Source organism: Anser cygnoides, chromosome 2 (genome assembly GCF_040182565.1).
Source record: "Anser cygnoides isolate HZ-2024a breed goose chromosome 2, Taihu_goose_T2T_genome, whole genome shotgun sequence".
NCBI classification, from domain to species: Eukaryota; Metazoa; Chordata; class Aves; order Anseriformes; family Anatidae; genus Anser; species Anser cygnoides.
The window spans coordinates 72,918,392-72,940,750 of NC_089874.1; the positions used below are offsets into that span (position 1 = coordinate 72,918,392).

At 42.9% G+C, this 22,359-nt stretch overlaps 1 protein-coding gene across 5 annotated transcripts in view; it reads left to right on the forward strand.

Moving 5' to 3' along the window:
* Nucleotides 1-22,359, forward strand: part of F13A1 (coagulation factor XIII A chain) — a 74,394-nt gene that overhangs the window by 17,834 nt on the left and 34,201 nt on the right. For all 5 annotated transcript variants that reach the window (XM_066992465.1, XM_048072061.2, XM_048072062.2 and 2 more), the window contains 3 exons: nucleotides 1,542-1,730; nucleotides 12,457-12,708; nucleotides 19,194-19,312. In XM_066992465.1, the coding sequence (XP_066848566.1) occupies nucleotides 1,542-1,730; nucleotides 12,457-12,708; nucleotides 19,194-19,312 (560 nt within the window). The remainder of the gene's footprint in view (nucleotides 1-1,541; nucleotides 1,731-12,456; nucleotides 12,709-19,193; nucleotides 19,313-22,359) is intronic.

Below are 22,359 nucleotides of genomic sequence, written 5' to 3' on the forward strand. Positions count from 1 at the left end.
CCAGGGCATTGCTGCCCACGCAACTCCACTAATGTTTTGAACACATCCCTGCAGAAGGGCAGGGCTAATGCCCACGCTACTGCAGCCTGGAGGCTACACACCAGATAGGCAGCAGCTCTGCTGCTTGCCCAGAGCCTGCCTGTCTGCTGTGTCTTCCTGCCTCCAGGGAAAAGCTGTGCACGAAGCCGTTTTCTGAGGTTCTGTGAAATGGGCCATGTTTAGCTCTCAGCAGTTTGGATATCCGACTCATTCGCTGAGTGCATCATTCCTGCTCACAGTGTACTCAGTAGCAGGCCAAATTAGCCACCATTGTGAGTACACACAGCTCTACCAGCTGCTGTAAGTGTGCACCTCTTTTTGCCAGGCATGAGTTTGGCTCTGTAGCATCAGTATAAAATGCAGAAATTAGCTAGTTTCTGTCAGCACCTGGAAATGCAAGTCGAGAGCTGCAAATCAAGCTTCACTCTTCTGTCTCTCTCCTTGTGGCAATAATGGTCCTCCTGGCAGAGTTTTCCTGATTATCTGTCCAAACATGTAGGAGAAATGATGTCCAGTTCATTTTGATATGATTGCTCACTGTTTGCTGGAACTGGCTGTGAAACTAACGAATACATACAACTTAAATGTGTGTATGAAAGGAGCCGTTGTGTGAGAAAGCTCCCACTGTGAAGATTCCCAGTGTAGTAGTCATGCAGTTGGTGGTGACTGCCAGTGCCTTTGGCTATCCCAGTGCCTCTGCACACTGGTCATTAGCTGAGCAGGCTAACTTCTGGCAGCTATAACCCTTTAGATAGCCCTGATTTGAAGGGAGCGAGGCATGTACTTTGCCTGTGCATGTTATAGATACCCACTGCTGTTTGCCTATAACTTTATACTGTAATTATATACTGTAATGTCATATTTAGTTTTCATAAAAGATGCTAATAGCAGTGGAGGTGTTCTGAGAAGCTGAGTCTAGACACATACAGTACACTAAAGCCTTATTTAATACAGACATCCAAGCTCTCAGCTGAATGCAAGATCATTAACTGCCTCTCAGGCTCTGCAGCACTTGGTAGCAGTCGTGCTTTATAAACATTAATGTATTTAAGCATCAAAAAAACCCTGTGAATTTGTGTTTTACAAATGGAGGGCTGCAAGAAGAGAGACATGAAGCCACAGCTGTTAAAGGCCCACTGATTGTACTGGCAAACTAGTGTCAGCGAGGCGCAGACTCGCAGAAAGCTGATGCCAAAGGAAAGATAGCACAGCTCTCCCTGGGGCACTCAGCTTTCACCCCATAGGAACCTGCACTTTCCGCAGTTGCTTTCATCAGTCACTAGAAGCCTTACAGCTGCTGGAACAACAGCAGGTGGACAGAGAAGTTTCAGTCCATAAAACCCAGCTCGGACAGGAAGGTGCGAGCCTCAAACAGATCCAACATGCTCCATTGGCTGTTGTTTCTCGATGAGGCAGTGCTGGGGAAGTGAAAGACATGGCCTTTAGTGATGGTGATGTCAAGACTGTGACTATTCTCTCTGCTCATTTGTGTGCCTCTGCAGATTACCTGCGTGTTGTGGACATTCATATGTTCAAGGAACCCTATGAGATTAACAAGCAGCAGCACCATACTGACAAGTACTACAACCCTAAGCTGATAGTGCGTCGAGGGCAGCCTTTCCAAATCCAGATCGACTTCAACCGACCCTACAAGCCAGAGACAGACCAATTCTGGCTGGAGTATTTGATAGGTAAGTGCCTGGCAAAAGCTGTTTTTTCAGCAAAGTCTGAAGAGCCTCTCATTAACAGGAACACATCAGTACTTAATGTCTAGGTCTTTTCCTGTTATGATTGATAAACCATAAAAACATGTTTAACCAAAGGCAAAGAAATGCTTTTCTAAACAGGCTGTGAACCCCTAATCAAGAAAGAATCAACTGAATTACTTCTGAGAGAAGCAGGAGCAGTATTTGAGGCTTTTTGTTTAGCAAGAAGCTGTACTTTATTGAGCTTTCAAAGGTATATGTGTAATATCATGTGGCAATGCTGAAAGGTAGGTGGAACAGGAAACATTTATCACTACTGTTTAGGAGATGCAGGGAGGAGGAGTCTCTTGTTTGAGGTGGGAGAGATGCTGTGTATGAACCGAGATAACAAAATGTTGAATACACAATGGGGAAAAATTAAGCAGAGTGGAAGAACTGAAGGCCTTATGATTTCATGGCCTACATTTGGAGCCAACCTGCTAACCAGGGAAAAGATTCAGAGATTGTAGCATTGGACCAGAAACCTACTCGGGATCATATCAGACGCTTTCTCGATTTACTTCAAAAAGAGCCAAGAAAGCATTTTTTTCTTCTCACCAGGAGATCTTCCTCAGAGACTCAGATCCTAATGTACCTTTTGGCTTATTGAAGGTATAGGACTAGACTTATAGGACTAAGGGCATAACCTAGCTAGAGAAGGGGAAAGTATATGACAGGCTGTGGCTTATTGCTGTGCTCCGAAGATGGCCCCACAAAATGCTGCTCCATTCATCACAGTTCTGGGAAAGCCCTGGTTTCATCCAGAATGATCTGTGAGTTTCTGTGTCAAGACATCAATGTTCCAACTATAAACTCTTAAAAATGGGTTTGAATTGATGTTGCAATTTACTTTCCTGAGAGATACAGTTCCAAAATTTGTAACATCGATTTTTTTTTCTACCACTGAATTATGATGATGTGGACATTTATTAGATTTGTTGCCTTTTAAAGCTAGATGGGCATTTATCTCTTAAACATATGTGCAGAGAAAAGGTTACTGTCTGCACTTTTTTTTTTTTCCATGGGTCTCTTCTTTCTAATTTAAATTAGGGTTGGGAGGCATGTTATGACAGTCCAGTGAGTGATTGGCTGAACAGCCACAAATGCCTTTAAAAATTTAATATACATAAATATCATTCGTTCTTTTGGGATTTAATTAAATTCAAGACTGTTCCCTTAATCTTTATATGTTTAAAACAAACAGCTGTAGCAAGAAGAAGTGGAAAATGGAACATTTGTTTTTTATTGCATTGTGTGCTGTTTGCATTTATTTTAATCAGATATTCTATATTGGAAGAAGAAATTTAACATTTCTTTTGATGTTGCATAGTCCACTTAAGACAAGCTATTTGTTTATTTTTGTGTTGCTTTTTCCTAACACACTTTTGTCTGCAGTTTTACCCTGAATCTCTAAACCTGAATAAAAAAACTTTCATCCTCAGCCACAATAGGAATAGCATTAAACACAGCCTTAGCCAGGACAGACTTTGCAACAAACTCAGTAATGAATGATGATTTTGGAGCCAGCACTGGGAGTGTGGTTGAATTCTCTTTCTCTTCTCATTCTTCACCGTTACTCTCTCTTCTGTGAAATGGGAATAGCAGCACTGATGTCCCATGTGTGGTGACAGGGAATCATCTGAAAAGTGCTCCATAATCAGACTAGGATACAGTACTATTGCGTTCTCCTGTTTTTTAAGTGTCTACTTCTATGAGCACCACTGCCCTCTTGCTAGAAGGAATTTAGCTCACAGATATTCAGCTGGGAGCTGAGATGTTCAAGCTCCTCTTCTAGGAATCAGTTAATATTTAGCGTTCCACGATTGCTTCTCTTTATGCACGTGTGGTCAAAATACAGTACATCTGTCCTCAGAGGCTAGTAACAGAAAGCAAAATAACATTCCTCCAATGAGAAAGAGATTTAGGGTGCTGCAGTCACTTCATCCAGAGATGATCTGTTTGACTCTTGCTACTTCTCCTTCTAGTGGCAAGTCTGATGTTTAGTGCCCTAATGGGGAGAAGGAGGAGATTTCTCATGCTTAGGGATGGGCACTGAATGCTGAAGGTTTCAGTGCTGTGCTGTCAGACCATTGCACAGAGATGTGCCTCATTTATACCCAGTATTGTTTGTTTGTCTGCCTGAAGAGTAGGCATTCACCTCCCATAATGCCAGTTGCCTGAAAACTAGCGCCCAGTCCAGAAACATTGCCTAGGTTGCCTCTGTAAGCAGAGGAAGCAATCAGGCACCTCCAGGTGGCAGTTTAACCCTGCTGTCTTAAAATGGGATGAATTCTCTTCTGGGTATTTTGTCTTCCTATGTTGACTCTACTCCACAGACTAGATTTTGATTTTAAGATCACTAAAGACAGGGGAGGTGAATCCTACCCTTCAGTACAGTCAGGCAGAAGCTACACCTAGGGAATGGCTTAGACAACAGCCTTACGGCAGACACAGCTTGACCTCAGAGAATGTTTTTCCAAAGAAATCACGGTGATGCCTGCTAGGAAAGTACTGAGTTTGAGAGTTTAAAGTGATGGACATGAAGAAGTACTGGCAGGCTGTTTTAAAATCACCTTTCCAAGGAACTCTTGGTGTGCCTGAGCAGTGGATTTCAAACAGTGTAGCAGAACCATAGAATATCTAGGTTGGAGGGACCTCTGGAGGTCTCATGTCCAAGCCATTGCTCAAAGCAGGTCCAGCTTGCTCAGGCTGCTCAGGGCTTTGTACTGGGGGCAGTTTTTTTGAATCTCCACGGGTGAAGAGATTACCCCTGGCAATGTGGACTAGGCTGTCCATGAGATGTAGGATCTTTGGGGTGTTTCAATGTGCTTTAAGGTACAAAGAAACTTTTGGTAGGGACAGCTAGATTTGGCTCCCAGGGAATTTGGATGGAGCTGAGAAAACATCTGTTTTAGCTGTGCCGTGCCTGCAGCGAGTGCTGTTTATACAAAGTTATTCAGAAATTTTTAGTCCCCAGCACTGGAAGTTTCCCAACACTGACATTAATCCATCACAGAATTTTTATCCATTGAAGACTAATTTTGCTCCTGAAAAAATATGACGATGGTAATGGCTTGGTACTGTGTGTATGCAGAGCTATTCTATTTCCTTTATTCCCTAAAATTTAGTTTTACATCTCTTTTTTTGTTCCTAATTTTGCTTCCTTTGCATCATTAAAAAGATGATTAATGAAGCAAGTAGAGACTGCTTAATCCTTCTAATTGATAATGAATCAAGGGTACCCGGGACAAATTCTTCTTGCGTTATGTGAAATTTGGTCTCAAACACTCCCAGAACAATCTTTAATATATATTTTTTTTAATCCACAGTCCATATAAAAACCATTCACACAGAGACTAGAATCCATGGGATAAAATTTACAGACAAATATATGTGTGTAGATATATAAATACTTCACCCAATCTCTTGAAAGGCATTTTGACTGACATCCTTTGGGGAGGATTCCTTATGACTAAAGTCCTTTTTGCCTTAACAGACTGTTTTCCGTAATCATCCGCAAAACTGGCTGAAGTGCTAACATGTGAATTACTGTAATTCAGTTTCTCATATAATGCTTCATTAAATGAGGACTGTAAATGTCTGCCAAAGTATAGGAAAAAATGAGCATACCAAAAATCCACATGGAAAAATATCCATGTATAAAGTGCAATGGGATACTATTCCAGTTCTTGTGCTGGATTGCAGCCCTGCTTCAGTACCGGTGGTTTGGGAGCTGCTCCATCACCACATATTTCCTTTCTTGCAGCCTGCTTCCTGGCTTTTAATGAGAAGAAAGGTGAACATTACCTCTTGGGAAATACTCATTTTATTGGCCTGGGGGTGAGATAAAAGAGCCATTCAATTTGAACAATTTCTGTTTGCTTGGAGACCTAGGGAATCCAGAGGAGCCAATGAATCCTTCACCCATCTTGATCCCTCCCAGCTACCACCCGCATGGTGACTGGCTACTTTGTGCAGCTCTTGGTTGTACACTGTGCAGGGTTCAGCCTGTCTGAGCATGGCACACCTGGGTCAGCCAGCTTGGCATGAGTGCTGCAGTTTCCACAATCGCTGCTGCACTGGCAGTGATTTCTCTGAAAAGCAGATGTATGATTAGATGGGCTTATACAGCCTTCAATCTTGCTTTTAATGGTAGCTTCCTGTACATGGCTGTAAATCCTAGAGAGCTTGATGAGTTTATATGGTACATCCTTACTCTAATGATATATTTCCCCACACCCTCATAAATTGTTGTCTATTTGCATTTTCCTTAAATGGCTTCATGAATTCATATATATTGGTCTAGTCCTAAACATTATTATGAACCTTTTATTCAGTGGCATACTCCTCAAATAATCATACATCCCAGTCCTCTAAGCTACTATCACCTTTCCACACATCTGGGCACCCACGTACCTGCCCGTATGTACTCCTCAGGCTATAAATCATCAGCTTCTGGACTGAGATGAGACTGGAGATGTACTGTTCCTTTTTCTACAATCCCAGGCAGGGTCCATAGGAATAGCTATAAACAGATGAAAGTAGCTAAGAATAAAAAGATGTTAGAGCTGATTCCATATTTAGGTGACACTAAATTCCCACCTATAGTCAGAAGCACATTTGAGTTCAACTGAGTGACCAGGGGTACAATGCTGATCACCTCAGAATCAATGATACCCTATTTTCCCATTTAACAGAGAACAACAACAAAAAAGAAAAATTATAGAAAATTACATGACATGAACACAGAGACTGTGGCCTTTCTCACGTTGACTCCCGTTTTCTCAAGATGGTCCCATTTTGAGGAAGAAAGTAATTTATTAGCAGTGGAGAACATTTCCTAGCAATTGATTCCAGGGAGAGAAAGGACCTGTTTGTCAGCTCTTAGCAAAGAAAAACAGAACTCCTCACTTGCTGAATGAAGGCATTAGAGTATTTCTTTTCTCCCCTCTGGAATTCCCATCCCAGTCCTGGAGGAGCAGAGAGGAGGGAGTTCCTTGAGATGCTCCATGAATTCTCTATTTCAAAGGGATCTTTATTCTGCTCTTCTTTTGCACTGCTGCAGCAGTATCAAGTGGCATTTAAAATCTAGCTGTATTTTTCAATGCTTTTTAATAGCTAAGGCACATGACTCCGATGTATGTTTTACAACTGTAAAGTACTCTTAACATACACTCCTGGGACAAAGTGGTCAGGTGTTAAGGATTCCTATCTGGAGCCATAAGCAAAAATTATTTGAAGATATTTAGATTTCCTACATTTCCAAGTTTGTATGCAGCACTTTTGAAGGCAATGGGATTTGATGGTGGGAGGGAACCAGGTGCAATATTAAAGCAGTGACTTAGAAACACTGCTTTTTTTTTGTTTGTTTGTTTGTTTGTTTTAAAGTTTATCATTCTTGCTTGTTGTTTGGGATTTTTTATTACAGCATCTCTTTTCTTTCTTTTTTCCTTTTTTTCTTTTTTTTCTCCTTTCTCCTTCCCTGCCATCCCATTGCCTTCTTTCTCCTCTTTCTCTCTCTCTCTTTTTTATGTCTTTCTCTCTCTCTTCTCCTCCTTCTCCTTCCTTTCCTTCTTGTTCTTCTTTACTGTGTCTTCAAGCTCCAATATATTTATTGACCTGTCACAATTATTTTATTTCCAGGGCTGGCATTGAGATAGATTTGCTGCTGTTTGTATTGAAAAATGTATCTAGATAAAACAAATGAAGCTATCAGGGTAATTGTTAACCTTACTGTGTATGATGTATTTCCCAAAAGGAGACAGATTCCTCAACTCCTTTAAAATACAATCTTCTAATGAGGGTCCCTAAAAAGGCTGTTGAGAAGTAGTTTGTTCACCTCCCTTTTTTTTTGAGGTAATCTACTTCCATCAAGAAGGAAAAGTCCCCTGAAGCTAACTATATCTGTCATCTCTGTGCTACCAAATTTTCTCTCCTCACTGCCTGCAGTAAAACAGCCACGGACTTTTGTAGGGCCTATCTGAGAGCACCCGTCGGTCCCTCCACAGATTGTGCTAATATCTAGGAGCTGTTAAGTGCACACACATACATGGCCACTGGGAATCGAGGGAAAAAATTAACTCAGTGGAGACAGGAGCTTCCAGGTGGCTGGGCAAGGGAGGAGGAAGAGCCTCCCTTCAAGCAAGCCCTGGTCTCCTGTTAGTAACTTGGAAGGATGAGCAACACTGGGACTTGGCAGACTTGGGGAGCTGGAGGAGGAGCGCTTGTGTTTTGCCGACTGAACTTGCTGTACCTCTCTCTCGCTCTCCCTCTGTTGCTGTAAATCCCTCTCTGGTGCAGCAGTGTTATCCAGAATTAAACACAGCTTGTCTCCATGCCTGACAGGCCTGGGAGCTGACATGCTAAGGAGCTGAGGCATATGTTAAGGATAACTCATTTTGAGTGCATGTGTGTGTAGCCACAGTCCTGTTTTAAATGGCTCATTCTTCCGCTGCTGCATAAATAGACCTTGGCAAGTTTTAACAAACACTGCACTCTTCTTTTTGCACCTGTAAAGTGTGTGTTGGGAGTGGGGAGGATAATCCCATACATGCCTACAACCACACATGCGTCAGTCATAGTGCATTTCACCATACAGACCTTTGCTCACATGCTTATTTACTTTTAAAGCCTGGTGATGCAGCACTGAGAGAGACCAGTGCTCCTTCAGTAGTGATAGCAGCTATTCTGCTCCTCTTTTCCTGCATGCCTGGAAACCCCAGGAGGTGCAGAGCAGAGCTGAGCTGCGACTGAAGTGAGTAGGAGCTTTAGGAGCCAAGCTTGGACAGCTACAGGAACCAAGGTGGGATAAGAAAGGAGGAAAGAAGGACCAAAGGCCTGTGAACTGTGCAGCAAGAGAAGTTGATATGTTTGTATCATTAAAGCTTCTGTAAAAAGGAGCTTTCTGTAAAAGCAGAACAGGTTTCTGGCAGTAATATGGCTCAGTACCTACCTCTGCAATGAAATGCAGAGAGCTGGAGGCCCCTGAAAGAGGGTCACTGTGAATTCTCTGCTGCCCTGTCCTGCCTTGAAGGCAGGACAGTCAGCAGCTGTCATTCAGTACTGGATATCTTCCAAGCTGCAAAAGGAGCCTATAAAAAAGGCACACTATGCCTGATGGTAATAGTACAGCAACCTCTGGGCTTTCTGAATTTTCAGACTGCGTTTTCCCGTTTCTGTGTACTGTTAGAGAGAAGAGACAGGGACATCCCAACGACACTGTGTCATTCAACAACTTCATCTTTCACAATTTGCTGTGCAATGTCCTCATGTGAGGGCCAGGGCCTCCTACACCCAAAACACATGTGAGCACTGGGGAGTGAGGCAACCATGGAGTACTGGCTGCAGAGCGTGGTACAGGCTGCCAACTCCCGGAGCAAATCTGAGCATGAGGAATGCTGAGCCAGCTGATGCTGCTGGCAGAAACGCCCTCTTGTCAGCATAAGAAGAGTTTATCCTCACTACATGGCTCCCGGTCCTGACATGCACCCAAACACACCCTCCTGCCTCTCTGTGGGTTGGGTTAGCACGAGATCCTCCAGGGAGTACTCTGCCAGGCGTTCACAGGCTTTTGGTAATGAGTATTTGGATATCATTGAATCTCATTCCTTAGACACTCTTAACCAGATAGTGGAATCACCACTACACATTATCCGTTCTGTGAAAGGGCTGACATCAAAGATATCCCAGCTATGAGCCAAAGTTGGCCCTTCTTTTACATTGCAGCCAGAAATGTGTGCTCAAGATGTAGATAGATTCCAATGGCCAAGTCATCTTGAGACAACTTCCCTACAGTGTTGATAAACATAGTACTAAACCTACACAGGGATGTTTTTGCCAGCAACCTTGGCATGTAATGCCAAAGATACTCAACTTCATAGTGCTCTAGTATCAAGACAACAGATGTGTGTATATGAGACTAGTGTGGCTGGTGCTGTCAGGTGTCTAGATGTGTGATTACAAATCAGCTCTACAAGCTCCTTTCAGAAGTAACAATTGCCTTGCTCTTCCATTTGCATTTTGGTATTCATTTCAGAAGATGAGAGAAGCTGTCTTCTCCTCAAAGAAAATGTTGGAAATTGTTCACTGTGCTCTTGAGGGCTCTGCCCATGTTCCCAGCCTTCCTCCTGGCTTCAGGCTTTATGCAACTGTTAGCAAGCACACAAACCCTGCCTGCCAGCAGCAAATAATATTTGCTTGTATATACTGTTTATAACACCTGCAAATCATCCTGACTTCTAGGATATCCCTTCCCTGGCATCCCTGCTAGGATTGCAGGCAATATCCCAGAGCACCTTCTCATGCAGGACAGTGCAGTGGCCTCTCTTACTGCAGGGGTGCAGCTGTGGGGTGCATGCATGGATGCTGGGCTGAAAGGATATTGCATACTCCTCAGCAGCAGCTACAGGTGCTCCCTTGCCAAGCAGCAGATAGATAAGGGTGTCTTGTAGCTTTGCATAAGAGAGGGACCATTGCTGTTTTGAAGAGTAAGTGGGGTTTTTCATGTAGGGGCTTCAGAAAAGTGAGGATACCAGAGGCTTGGTACCTTGCGAAGCCACCTGTGAAGCGCAGGTGAGGAGGTTTCCAGAAAGATGCATTGCAAAGGCCTCATGGCCCCTTTGGGATCCTGTCTGGTTCCTATGGGCAAATTTACTGGGGAGAGATTCTGCAGCTTCCCCATTACCAGCACACGTGGGACATGATGTGTTGGTGTGGAGCCCCTGCTACAGCACACCTCCTTCTGTCCCCAGTAGGGACAGAGGCTGACAGTGTCATTTCCTAAACATGCTGAAATACTGATCTCTCCCTCCCTCCCACCTATCTGAAAGAGGAAAAGAAGGTGTTTTAAAAAGTACACTTGTTAATGGTTTTAGAGGGCGTCGGTTCAATTACTTGGTTTGCTCTGCAGCTTTGTTAGAGTGGACTGCTTATAAAAAAATAAATTAAAAGAAAAACAACAACGGTTATGTCAAATCTAGAAGCAAAACATCAACTGTAGAGGCAAGTTGGGTCATACCCAGTTCCACTACAAAGAACAAGAATGTGCTCAGCTCTCAGATCACAATTGTTAGCAGACACAAGACTCTCATCTCTGTTACCTCTGTAGGCTCTTCCCTCTAGACTGTCTTTCCTTTGATGGCTGATTTTTGAAGTGTCCTGTGCTTTATTTTCTAGTGCTTTCTATTGATTTTGCTCTCTTATTCTACTCCTTCTTTCTTCTGTAGGTCTCTTCCCTCTGTTGCATCCCTCACTGATCTGAGTGGGTTTCATGGGTTACAGCATCCCTGGCCTTCAGGGAAACTGGGCTATTTATTTGTACTGAAAATCTGCAAAATGGAAGTTTATGTGTACTGAATAATATTTTGGATGAAGTGCAGTAGGCCCAGATTTCTTAGAAACAGAGTTCATGTCAGCTCACAAGCTTCAAATTCAAAGCTGGAGTTGCCCTTTCCCAAAATGTAGCAGTGTTCAGATCTGGATTTATCTCTACATCAACTGTGTAACAGTAAGCAAACAAGAAAATCAAAGCCCCTTTGCATTTAATTTTGAAGCTCTTAAATAATACTTAGGAAAAATAGAGAAGTCTGTCTCTCTGCTTTCGTGCTTTTTGTTACTTTATCTGTGAATGAGAGTATAACTTTAAGCCTAAAATCTGAAAAGAAGAATAGATTTGAGAATGATATAAGGAATTCAGTCTTCTCATAAGTATCTTTTTTGTCTACACCACTGGTTGGATTCCAGATATAATTTGGCTCTGCCTCCAGCTCAAGGGGTGTAATCCTTCCCACCTAACTTGAATTCTGGCAGTGTACATGTTTGCACATAGTTTATCCATCTAGATGCTTTTTATACTCGGCAAGTAAAATAATCTTCTCTGGGGCATGATTTGTTTTTATACGAGGCAGAACATCATGCACAGTACTTTGGAGGTGTGTCGTGCTTTGGGGTCCATTGCTTGCAGAGAAAATTTGGCTATCCAGCCTAGATGCATTCATCCATACTCTGGGTATCCAGAATCAGTTCCCACTGCATCCAAGAGGTGCTTGCAAGAACTGAGCATTGGGTATCCACTGGCAGACAGACTTGTGTTTCCTCTGCCTCATCTGCATGGGTATGTGTGAAAGAGCCTCTGCTTGTTGGTGCTGTGGTGCAGTGAGAAAAGCAAGGCTCTGCTCTGCTACAGAGCCCCAAAGCCAACATCTGTGCCCCAGTAGGCACTTGCATGTTAGCAAAGAGGGTGATGGGTGCATCTGAACTTTGGAAGGAACTCTTATTCATGCTTACCAATGACATAGCTAACTCCAAGGCTGGAGTACAGCTCACTGTGCTAGGATAAACAGTTTTGAGCCAGGAAAGCCTGGGACAGCCCCTGCTCTTGCTGCTACAGGTACACTCCTGGCAGTGCCCAAGCCAGCAAAACTGAAGCTTTCTGGAGCGAGATGGGAGGGGGTGCCTGCATAAGTTGCCTGTTGGGAGGTGGTGTGTGTGCTCGGGTGGCAGCGACACAAGTGACCAGGCACTGTGTCAAGCTCTAAGGGAGATAGGTGGTCTCTGCGCACTAACATTTGCCGTCTCTGCTGAAAATAGACAAAGGGGCAGAGGACTGTTGTTTTGAGAGTGTCTTTGTTTCCCAAGGTGACCATTTCATGGAGTTAACCCCCTGTCTCTCCAGGTCGCTACCCACAGCCAAACAAAGGCACCTACATCCCGATCCTTGTAGGTGATGTGCTGAAGCCTGGGGAGTGGGGAGCCAAGATTATCCACAAGGAGAACAATTCCATTCGCCTGTCCATCATGTCCTCTGCCACCTGCATTGTTGGGAAATTTCGCCTGTATGTTGCTATCTGGACTCCCTTTGGCATCATCCGGACTCACAGAAACTCGGCAACTGACACTTACATACTATTCAACCCGTGGTGCCAACGTAAGTATCTTGTCAGTGTCAAAGATTCACACTTTCTGCCACCAGGCTCATTGGTTTGTGGGAGGGGGTGGTCCGGGTAAGGGGAACTTGCAGCCAAGGTTGTTGGAGACCGGGCAGTTTGGATCTGGAAAGGGTACAGTTAAGTTTACATAACTCTGCCAAGAGGCAAGTCATGCAGGCGTGGGGGTAGCTCTATAGTTTTATGAGGCTAAGTCTGTTTTCACCCAGGTAAGTAGCATTTCTCATAGTAAACACACCCCAAGGCATTGCTCTGACTTCAATAAGCATCAGTGTGAGCTTTCTGCCTGCCTTTGTGTGCCTTAAAATGACAAGTCAATACAGACATGTTTTTTTCCAGAATTTGGCACGGGGCAGGATGTGGCAGTGTCCCATACTCAACTGTTGAGTTACATTGCTGGTTGCCTAAAAGCCCACAGAAACTCAGTGGGAGTTGCTGCTCCTGCACAGGTTGGATGCGCTCAGTCTGCTGCAGCATGACTGGTGGCACCTTGCTGTTACGCAAAATTTGACCTTATAACTTCCCCTTAGTGGTGACTATTTACCAGCAACCCTGTCCCCTGAAAGGAACAGAATATTTTGCGAATGAGCCTTTTCTTTTTCTTTTTATAATCCAATGAGTTAAAGAATTTATTTTTTCCTCTAATCTCCCTGGATCGCAGGTAAAATCAGCCCTTCTGCTGACAGAATTGCACTTTACCCAATGAACTCAGCACATCTTTTTAAAGAGAAAGCAAAGAGGACTGGTGAAGTTTGGCTCACCAGCCTTCTGACAGGCTGTAGCACTGTGCCTCAGCTTCTGATGCTTGTAAGGCGCCAAGTCTGCCGCATATATTGCTATATATTTAGGTCACCAGCTAACTTTAATATCCTCCTGCCATCCTTCCTTCATCCTTCAATGTTTTTACCAGAGTATTTTTATCAAATAATCCCATGCCAAACAAGGGCTGTCTTACTGTGTGACGAGTAAGTTTAGCATTATTAATGGAGCCCATTATTCAGCCGCACTACTGTCAGTATCTAGAATGATTTGTGCTGAGTTCATTACTTGCCCCTGGTCCAAGGGAATATAAGCAATGATTAGCTTATGCATTATTTAGGAAGATATATGTTAATGCTGAGTAAAGCAGAGTTAGTTAAGCGGGAACAGGAGGGAAGGGCAGGGCCTAAGGCCCCACGACACCATGAGGGACTTTTGAATGCAGCATAGAGGTAGGTGCCTTAGAGAAGCATGGTCAGAATTTATTCTGGGAGGAGAGAGAGTGGGTTACAGAAGGAGTCAAAGGTGAGTGAGCAAATGCAACCCACTGGTGACCCACTGGTGACCAAGCTGCTCAAGGTTTGTAAAGGCATCATCAGCCTGTCACAGCTCCAGCTAGGGAGGTGTGATTCTCCACACTAAAGTAAAGCATCCCTTGGTTTTAGTTCTGTTGTCCCAACAACCACTGTGTTAGCCAGCAAGATGACTATGTAGTGGCTCAGCACCTCTTTAGAAAGGGATAAGCCCCAGAGAAAAATCTTCTTATGTTTCCTCAAGTTGCCTCATGACTCGCATACAGCCAGCTAGGGTTGCATGCAGCCATAAAGTGGAGAGAATGTGATAAGGGGGGCTTCGCTGCCCCACCGTGGTGTGATGGGGACCACACAGGCTGGTTCAAGGTGCCAGGCAAGGAGTAAGAAGGGGAAAATCAATACCCCCTTCACACCTTCTTCCCCCATCTCTGTGTACCCACAGCACATGACGGCTTTGCTCTCTGTGCACTCCTTCCCTCATACCTAAGCTGAATGGGGCCAAAAGTCAGCAAGATGAAAACCAAAGCATGTGAGCAAACCTGTTGAGCTTAGGACATGCAGCAGCAGCTGTTGGCAAGGCTGACAGAGAAGCTCTGGTGCAAGAAAGCAAAGGAGAGTCTCTGGGCAGCAAGAGCCTGCTGTGAGGGTCACCCCCAGAGGATCATGCCTTCGTCCTCGTCCCAGCTTACATGTCCAAGTGTGCCTTCAAGTCCTGGCCCTTGCTGGATATTGTAGGATTTATTTTCTGCATATTTCATTTGGATGAAGATTTACTTTCATTTCTTGACCCTGCTTTCAATCCTAGGTAGTTTGGACTAATTGGCTCCTGTACCTGCCTTTTCCCTTTGTGTTAGAAAAGCAGGGACAATGTTTCTCCATGCTTCGTCCCCTGGCTGGGAAAGATTGTGCAGTGGAATGACAAAAGGGTATAAAACCTCAGGCAGTTAAAGTGCACAGAAAACAATAGTTTGAAAATCTCCTAGACTTGTTTGCTGGGTTAATAGCTAAGCAGAAGAGTCTGAGCGAAAAGCCTCATTAAAAAGAGAGAAGGCTGATGCCAGGAACGAATGGGGATTATTATCGCAGGGAGCAGAGTACAGGCTCCATCAGTGTCTAGCACAGCTCTCCGACTCATCATTTTAGAGAAACATCAATGTGTCTGTATGAGCTTTTCTTTAAGTCATAGGCATTTGTGCCCTTATTACTTCTTTTTTCACTGTAGTTCAGTTTTGACATATTTTCCCAGACAGGGATGCATTTTTTTTTTCTGCTGTTTCAGAACAAGTCAGCATACTTTACCAGTCAAGCTACAGAGTAGCTTCTGTATTTTGCTTCCAAAATCATCAGAGGCTTTCATATGGTTTAATCCCCTTAGCTACATTTAAGGCTCATCACTAAGAATACGGATGCAGATGTGGGGCCTGATCCTGGAAAATGATATACATCAACCCCAAACATTTGGGAATTCAGCAAGCAGGTGGACTGAGATTTCAGATGCTCAGGTGAAAATTGCACTAGTTAATAAGCAAGGTAAAGCCTGTGAAGAGAGGCAGTATTCTCTCTTCAGCCAGCTGAGGTAGCTGGGAAAAAAAGATATGCTTTTGGGCATGCAGAGCCCTCTTCAGTTCTGAAATAGGAGATACAAAAGGTAAGTCATTAAGGATAACTTCTTGGAGTTTAACTTCACTCTTAGCAATATCAGACTACATGAAAGCAGAGAATGGCTCCTTTGATCTGTGAGCTCTTTCCAAGGAGGTGCTGAGCCCAGTGACTTTCTGCTTTCGGAACACTCAGTGCCTATCAAGAAAAGACCTTGCATGGCCTCTTGTGGCTCTCACAGGTGGAGATGCCTAGGGTATCTGAAACTTGCAGACTCCATGGGCTGAGGGTATGCATTTCATTCACCCAAGTTTTCTGCAAAGTGTTTTAGATATGATCAATTAAATATATTGCATCTTTAGTGACTCAGTTGCACATTTCTTCTGCTCATGTCCTTCAAGCGTTCTAATACAGTTTGAGGATTAGTAACATGCGGTTGACTTTGGTCTCCTCTCCTGTGTTATATGGCATCCAAATTTGGCCAAGTTAACATTTTCTGATGTTTGTAGCCATATCTTAAGTTTTACGTCTTGTATCATAGATTCCATATGACTAAAATTCACAAAGAACTTCATATCTCTGCTACATCCATGTAGGCAAGCACTGGCAGTTGCAGGGCAGCACACTGAACTTGGTTCTGAGTGAAGTGGATTTTGTAGATATCTGTTTTTAGCTCTTGAATCGCTGTGTTTGCCACAGCACTGTACTCCTCCCAGCAAGAGTCTTTCCAAGTTCCCACGATGAAGGGAGGCTGGGTGCTGAGGGCAAGCCTCCACCTCCACGCATCTGCTGTGCTGCTGCGCTCAGTGGTCACTGTGTAGGGGAAGAAATGTCATTTCCAACTCCAGCTGGTTGCTGTGCTGGGGCAGGGGTTCCCAAGGTCCCCTGGTACTGGGCAGGAGCCTCCCATGCCCATTCACTTTCCCAAAGGGACAGGGCTTCTCTGCACTTCTTACACTTTTCACAGGGAGCCCATGTTCTGTGGGATACCTCACCTGCAGACTTCATGTGAAGTGTATTTTCACCTTATCCATCTTCAAACAGAGAAGCATACAAGCTAGTTTGCTTCTTTGTATCACTGCTGGTGTCTTAGTAATTTCCCAGGATAAAAAGTGAGTAGAAAAGCCTTAAACTGCTAGAGAAAAAGAACAAACAAACCCAGCACATTTCCTTGGAATTCTTCTGTTTGTCAGATGTGAGCCTCCACTTGCACCAAATCATTAGGAGTTGTACTATGTAGAGCACGCTTAGCATCAAAGCAATCACAAATGCCTCGTATTTTCTTCTAAACAGTCTCAAGGGTAGTGAAAGCTGTCAAAAATCAAAGCAGCTGGCTTCTCTGTGAAACAGAGGCCCTTTTTACTTTATCAAAAAATACAAATATTTAAAAATAATTGACAGAGAAGTTAATCAATTTTCATCTGATTTAGCAAAGATCATGCGGTCTTGAAATAACATAAGCGTCTCAATTGATATGAACCAGATCAATATTGATATTTATAATCCCTGAAGGAAAACAACAGCTGTCAGGAAAGCATGTGCACACACTCCACTGAATACATAACTGTACAGAAGGTGTGGGTTTGCCTCCTTGAAATGCATCCTTTGTACTGTTTGTACACATGTGCTTCAATAAAACCCAAAGCTCAGGGAGTCAATACATATAATCGCTCAATCAGCAAATCAGGCAGACCCATCCTAATGAAACAGAGCCTGTGTGATCTGTAACATCTAAAACATTTTCGGTACGATGTTGTGCAAAATTTATTTAGAGATGGGAGCTGGATCTCAATAAAATCATGTGATACGTGGTTTCTGAAGTATGCAAGCCCCTGCTGGCATTAGTGACTGCAGCTTTTTTGATTCACTGTCAGGTTTTTTAACACTCTCTGTCACCTGGTAGGCTCTCAATGTAAAGTTGTGATCTGCTTTGTGCCTGGGTGCAGGCTGACTTGGTCTTAGGCAGTACCAGGCTTATAGACAACCCTTGTTATGACCCAGCCCTTAGAAGCCACATGGGTAGCACCATGCTGCTGCATGAAGTGTCTCAGACCTGCCTGCCTTAGGGAAAAGCAGATAAAACCTGCTGCTTTTCCATCTGCTCTGATTTTGATGTAGCCTGCAGAGCTTGTACAGCAGCCCTGTCGAAAGTATAATGGCAAGCACTGATCTCCTCGAATACATAAAAACCTTCCTACATTTAACACCTGCTTCCATATCATTCCTTGCACACCAATGTAAAGGTCACAACGTTATGTATCTACATGTAATCCCTTCTGTATGTATAGAAACATGGATATAAATATATCTTCAGATAAAATAAAAATTCCAACAGCGTCAGGTGTACAGACTGGCAAAACCCTTCACTTAGCTGAAGTCAGTGTGAGTTTTGTCACTGATTTTTCAGAAGGCTCAGATTTTAGTGATTTTCAGCTGAATTGCAGTTTTATGGCAAGTGGAGAAGCTTTAGATGAGGTTTTGAAGGAATTACAAATCTGATTTGCATTTCAGCAAAATATAACAAATCAGTAGGCTTTTAAAAGTGAAATGATCATATAGTAATTTGTAGTGAGATCCTGAAGAAATCTACTATGGCAGTGGTCAGTGCATTTGCATGTATCATGCTATTGCAGGTTATTGCTTCCCTTTAACTTGCTATCTGGTGCAACATTACTGAATTCCTCTAATTAATTAATTCCCAGACCATTAAATGTTAAGTGGTATCTCTTAGTCACAAAATACTAGCACTGGCACAGGAAAGAAATCCTCAACTGTTTCAGCACCACAGAATCCCTATAACTCACCTACCTGTGAGTTTCATGTAATTCACGTAAATTCAATAATTTACGTATGTTAATAACGGGTTATTTAAGGATGTGAATACTCTTTGCAGGATGAGGTTCCACACATACACTTTGGAATGATGTAAGACTAATCCAGGATGTACACTTTGTTTATGTTTTAATGAAGACCTCTTCCAATTGCTTCCAGTTTTCACTTGCACATTCAGATTTCTCCTCATACTGGCTGGTCAGTCAAGTTACATGGGGGAGGCACACCGCAGTCAATATCTTATGTAAGGAAAAAGTAATCACACCCTTCTGTTAATACGCTATAAAAACTATACTCCAATTTTTGTAATGCACTACAGATTTTTCTTTAGATCTCTTGACTTGAACTGTTTTCCATTAACATTAATAGGTTTGAAATTGTTCTTTGATCTGTTTGCACAGATGCAGAAATGCATTACGGTGCTCGAACTTTTAAATTAGTGGTACACAGTAATCTCAGAATTCTTGATGTGACATTTTAATCATACTTTGCAGATCTCGAGAAAACAGGCAAGAGTTGTCAGCAATTTTGCATCTCGCATGCTTTTAAGTTGTATTATCCTATTTATAACTGGGGTCACTATCTCCTTATATTTGTACTCTGTTGAAGCAAGTGATGCTTTGTTTGATGGACGATGGGCACTTCTCATCAAATATGACTGCATTATATGCTAAGATTTTTTATCTACCCTATATAGAAACTAAGTGGCTGTGTTAATGTTTGTTTTGCATAAATTGATGCAGAGGATGCCGTGTATCTGGATGACGAGAAGGAAAGGGAAGAATATGTCCTGAATGATGTTGGTATTGTTTTCCATGGAGACATTGACGAAATAAAATTAAGAAGCTGGAGTTACGGTCAGGTGAGCTATTTAGACCTTCTCTGGCTGCTCCCAATAGGACAGCAAATGAATTTAATTGACACCAGACAGTGGCAGAGACTGTGGGCTCTTGATCTGTTGTGCATTATTGGTCTCTACTTTAGAAACACAAGAGGCATAAATTTAAAATTGTATGAAGCAGGTGTATACCTAATTCAAAAAAGCAACATTATAATAGCTAATATTTAAAGGTCTTGTTTTAGGAACACATTTCAGATACTAAGAGGCTGCCTGTTGAAAGTTACAATCATTAACTGAGACTTTTACTACACAGCAGCATTTCTGCTGCTACATTACTGCTACTTCAAGATCAAACTGATTTGGTAAAAGAGGAGATTTTTTAGTTATTTATTTAGCAAGAGATTGCATTCCTTTTTGACTCTTCCTTTCAGTTCTAGCAACTTGGTGGAAGTAATTCTCATCTTCTTGGGGGTCAGCTTTTCGTAGGTTTCCTATTTTCTGGGTTTGATCTCAGAGTTTTAAATTTCCTCACCACACTGACAAGTGCAGAACTTCTCCCTTTGCTGCCTTTGAGAAGCACAGCCCTGGCTGGCTGGTGTGCAGTGTTGATGTCCCTTCAATAACATCAACCCCTTATTGCTTCCCTGTTCTACCTCAATCTATTTGTAATCACTAGTCAGCCTGAAAATCCCTGCGGGATGAAAGAGTTAAGTTGTTGTGTGAGAAAAGGAAAAAAGCATTCAACAGCAACATCAAAATTAGCAAAACTAACCCTAACTGTCACTCAAGGGGACTCCAACAGACAGTTACTGGACATGGCTCCCCTCACGTCCTGTTTTTTCACAACAGCAAAATTAAGAAAGTATTGAAGTACTTCCTTCATGCCACTGACGGATCCATTCAGTTTTTGCTGCCCCTCCCTGGTGCAGCCTGGAAGAAAGGAACCTTCTTGCTTTGCTTTCTGCCCCTCAGCTGAAGACTGCCTCAAAGCTTTAGCTGGATGGGTTGACAGTGTGCTTGCCCTAGAGAGCTCTTTGAAGTTACATCTCTTGTTTCCTTGATTAAGCGTTTCATCTTTTTTTAATTTTTTTATTTTTTCCTGCCGAAGCGCTGCCTTAGGAAGCTTCTATCTTTTCACCTTTCCTTTGGTTGTCTCAGCACCATTGTTTGTAGGATCCAAGAGTGATCCTGTCTGAGCTAAAAATAATCCTTAAATAAAGTAAGGGGGAGGCAATTCCACAAGCGGAGGGTGCTTCTGAGAGAGATATGTGGAACCAGATCCCGAGGCCAAAGCTGGGAGTGCATTTAAGTTGACCAAAAATGCCCCCTCCTGGCCCTTCCTTCCCCCTGCAAGTGTTTGTGCAGCCATGCAATGAATCAGACTGGAAAGCTGATCTAGCTGAACAAGCAGCTCCTTTATTTCCTTTTTTTTTTTTTTTTTCTTGGGTTATTTTTCAGGCTTGCTCTGTTCCTAGATGTGGGATTCACTCTGTTACATATGTAGGGGAGGGAGAAAGGGGAATGAGTGGCTGGAGATGGAAGCCAGCTTCAACCGACTGCTAGATTTATGTCCTAAGATGCTGAATTTATGGCCTATAGTGGTTTGGCCTGAGGTGCTTATATTCTGCAAATCTGGCACCTTCCTGACACAAACACCAGCCTCCCTTGAGAAACTGCATTATTTATTTGATTTTGCTAGGAGGCAGCTCTGTCTGGGAGGTTAGGGCTGTTCCATATCCCTTTGTCATGTGCTTTCCTTCCACTGTTGAACTGGAACTGGAGAGCTTGACTTCCACCCTGTGTTGTGCTGCACCTTTTGTTATCCCAGGCCCACGTGAAAGCTGAGTGTGGCAGGTGAATCAAAGGGGGCCGAGCCAAGGGTTTTCCTGGAGTCCATCATTTTTTATAAAGGAGTAACAGACATCTTCAAGTTGAAAGCAATGGAGAAATATTCTCCTGGCTCAGTGAGATGGAGGATATGATGTTCCTGATCTTACCCTACCAGTTCCCCACCATTAAATACGTGTGCCTTCCTCATTTTCAGCAACCCTGGATGTTAAGACTAAGAGCATAGCTCTGAGTGAGTAAAAGTACTAGCAGTGAGTCCTATATTACGGATATACCCTACATATATGCATTTTGTATATATGATATATGGCCCTGTACAACAGTCTTAGTAAAAAGCGTATGGCCCCATACAGTCATAGAGGTGTAAGGTATATGGTCTTATACAAAACTACAGATAGAATTGTGCATAGTAAAGTAAGATTCTTAGCCTAAAAAAAAATTGCTTTGAACACTGACAGCTGAAAGCTTTAACTCCAGTTGTAAATCAAAAAGGACCTTGCAGTTCAAAACTGGGTTGCTAGTGGGAGATAATTCTCCCAGCTGCTGTCTTTAATGAGCAACATCAACTTCAGAGGAGGAAAGGCAAGAAAAATGGACCCAGGAAGGAAAAAACAACAGACCAGTTGAAACATGGCTGTAATGAATGAGGATGGAAGTGTTCCTTGTAACATGACTGTGATTCCTTTCTTCTAAGAATGTGCAAATTGCCAGTCACTAAGAAAAGCCCAAAGGGGATTCAGGACAAATTTGGCTTTTGAAGAAATCTAGGCACATAGGAACTCTCTAGTTGAGAAATGTTGGAAGTTGGATGCTATATTGATCTTTTAACACAGTTAAAACACAGTGAGAAAAGTAAAATAAAACAGGTGGGCATTGTGTTGTCATTGCCATCTTGAGCTGGCTCATGTCCACATGTTGAGCCACATCAGCATTGTAGCCCATAGAGTAAATGTAATTTTATGTCATGTGCATTTGGTAAGATCAAGCCACAAGCAACTGTGGGAAATATGGACTTAATTCAGCCAGTGCAAAAGGTGATGCAGCCCTCTTACTTGGACTTAAATGGTTTTAAAGGTTGTGTCTTACAAGCCAGTTAGCATGAAAAGAGAGGGCCTGCTGAAGACCAGTCTCACTAAATGCAATGCTCTATAAGGCAATGTAAATCTGTGTGTAGGCAGAGCCTCTTTGCCCGTGTGTTTTCCTACCTCTTGTCTTCCTTC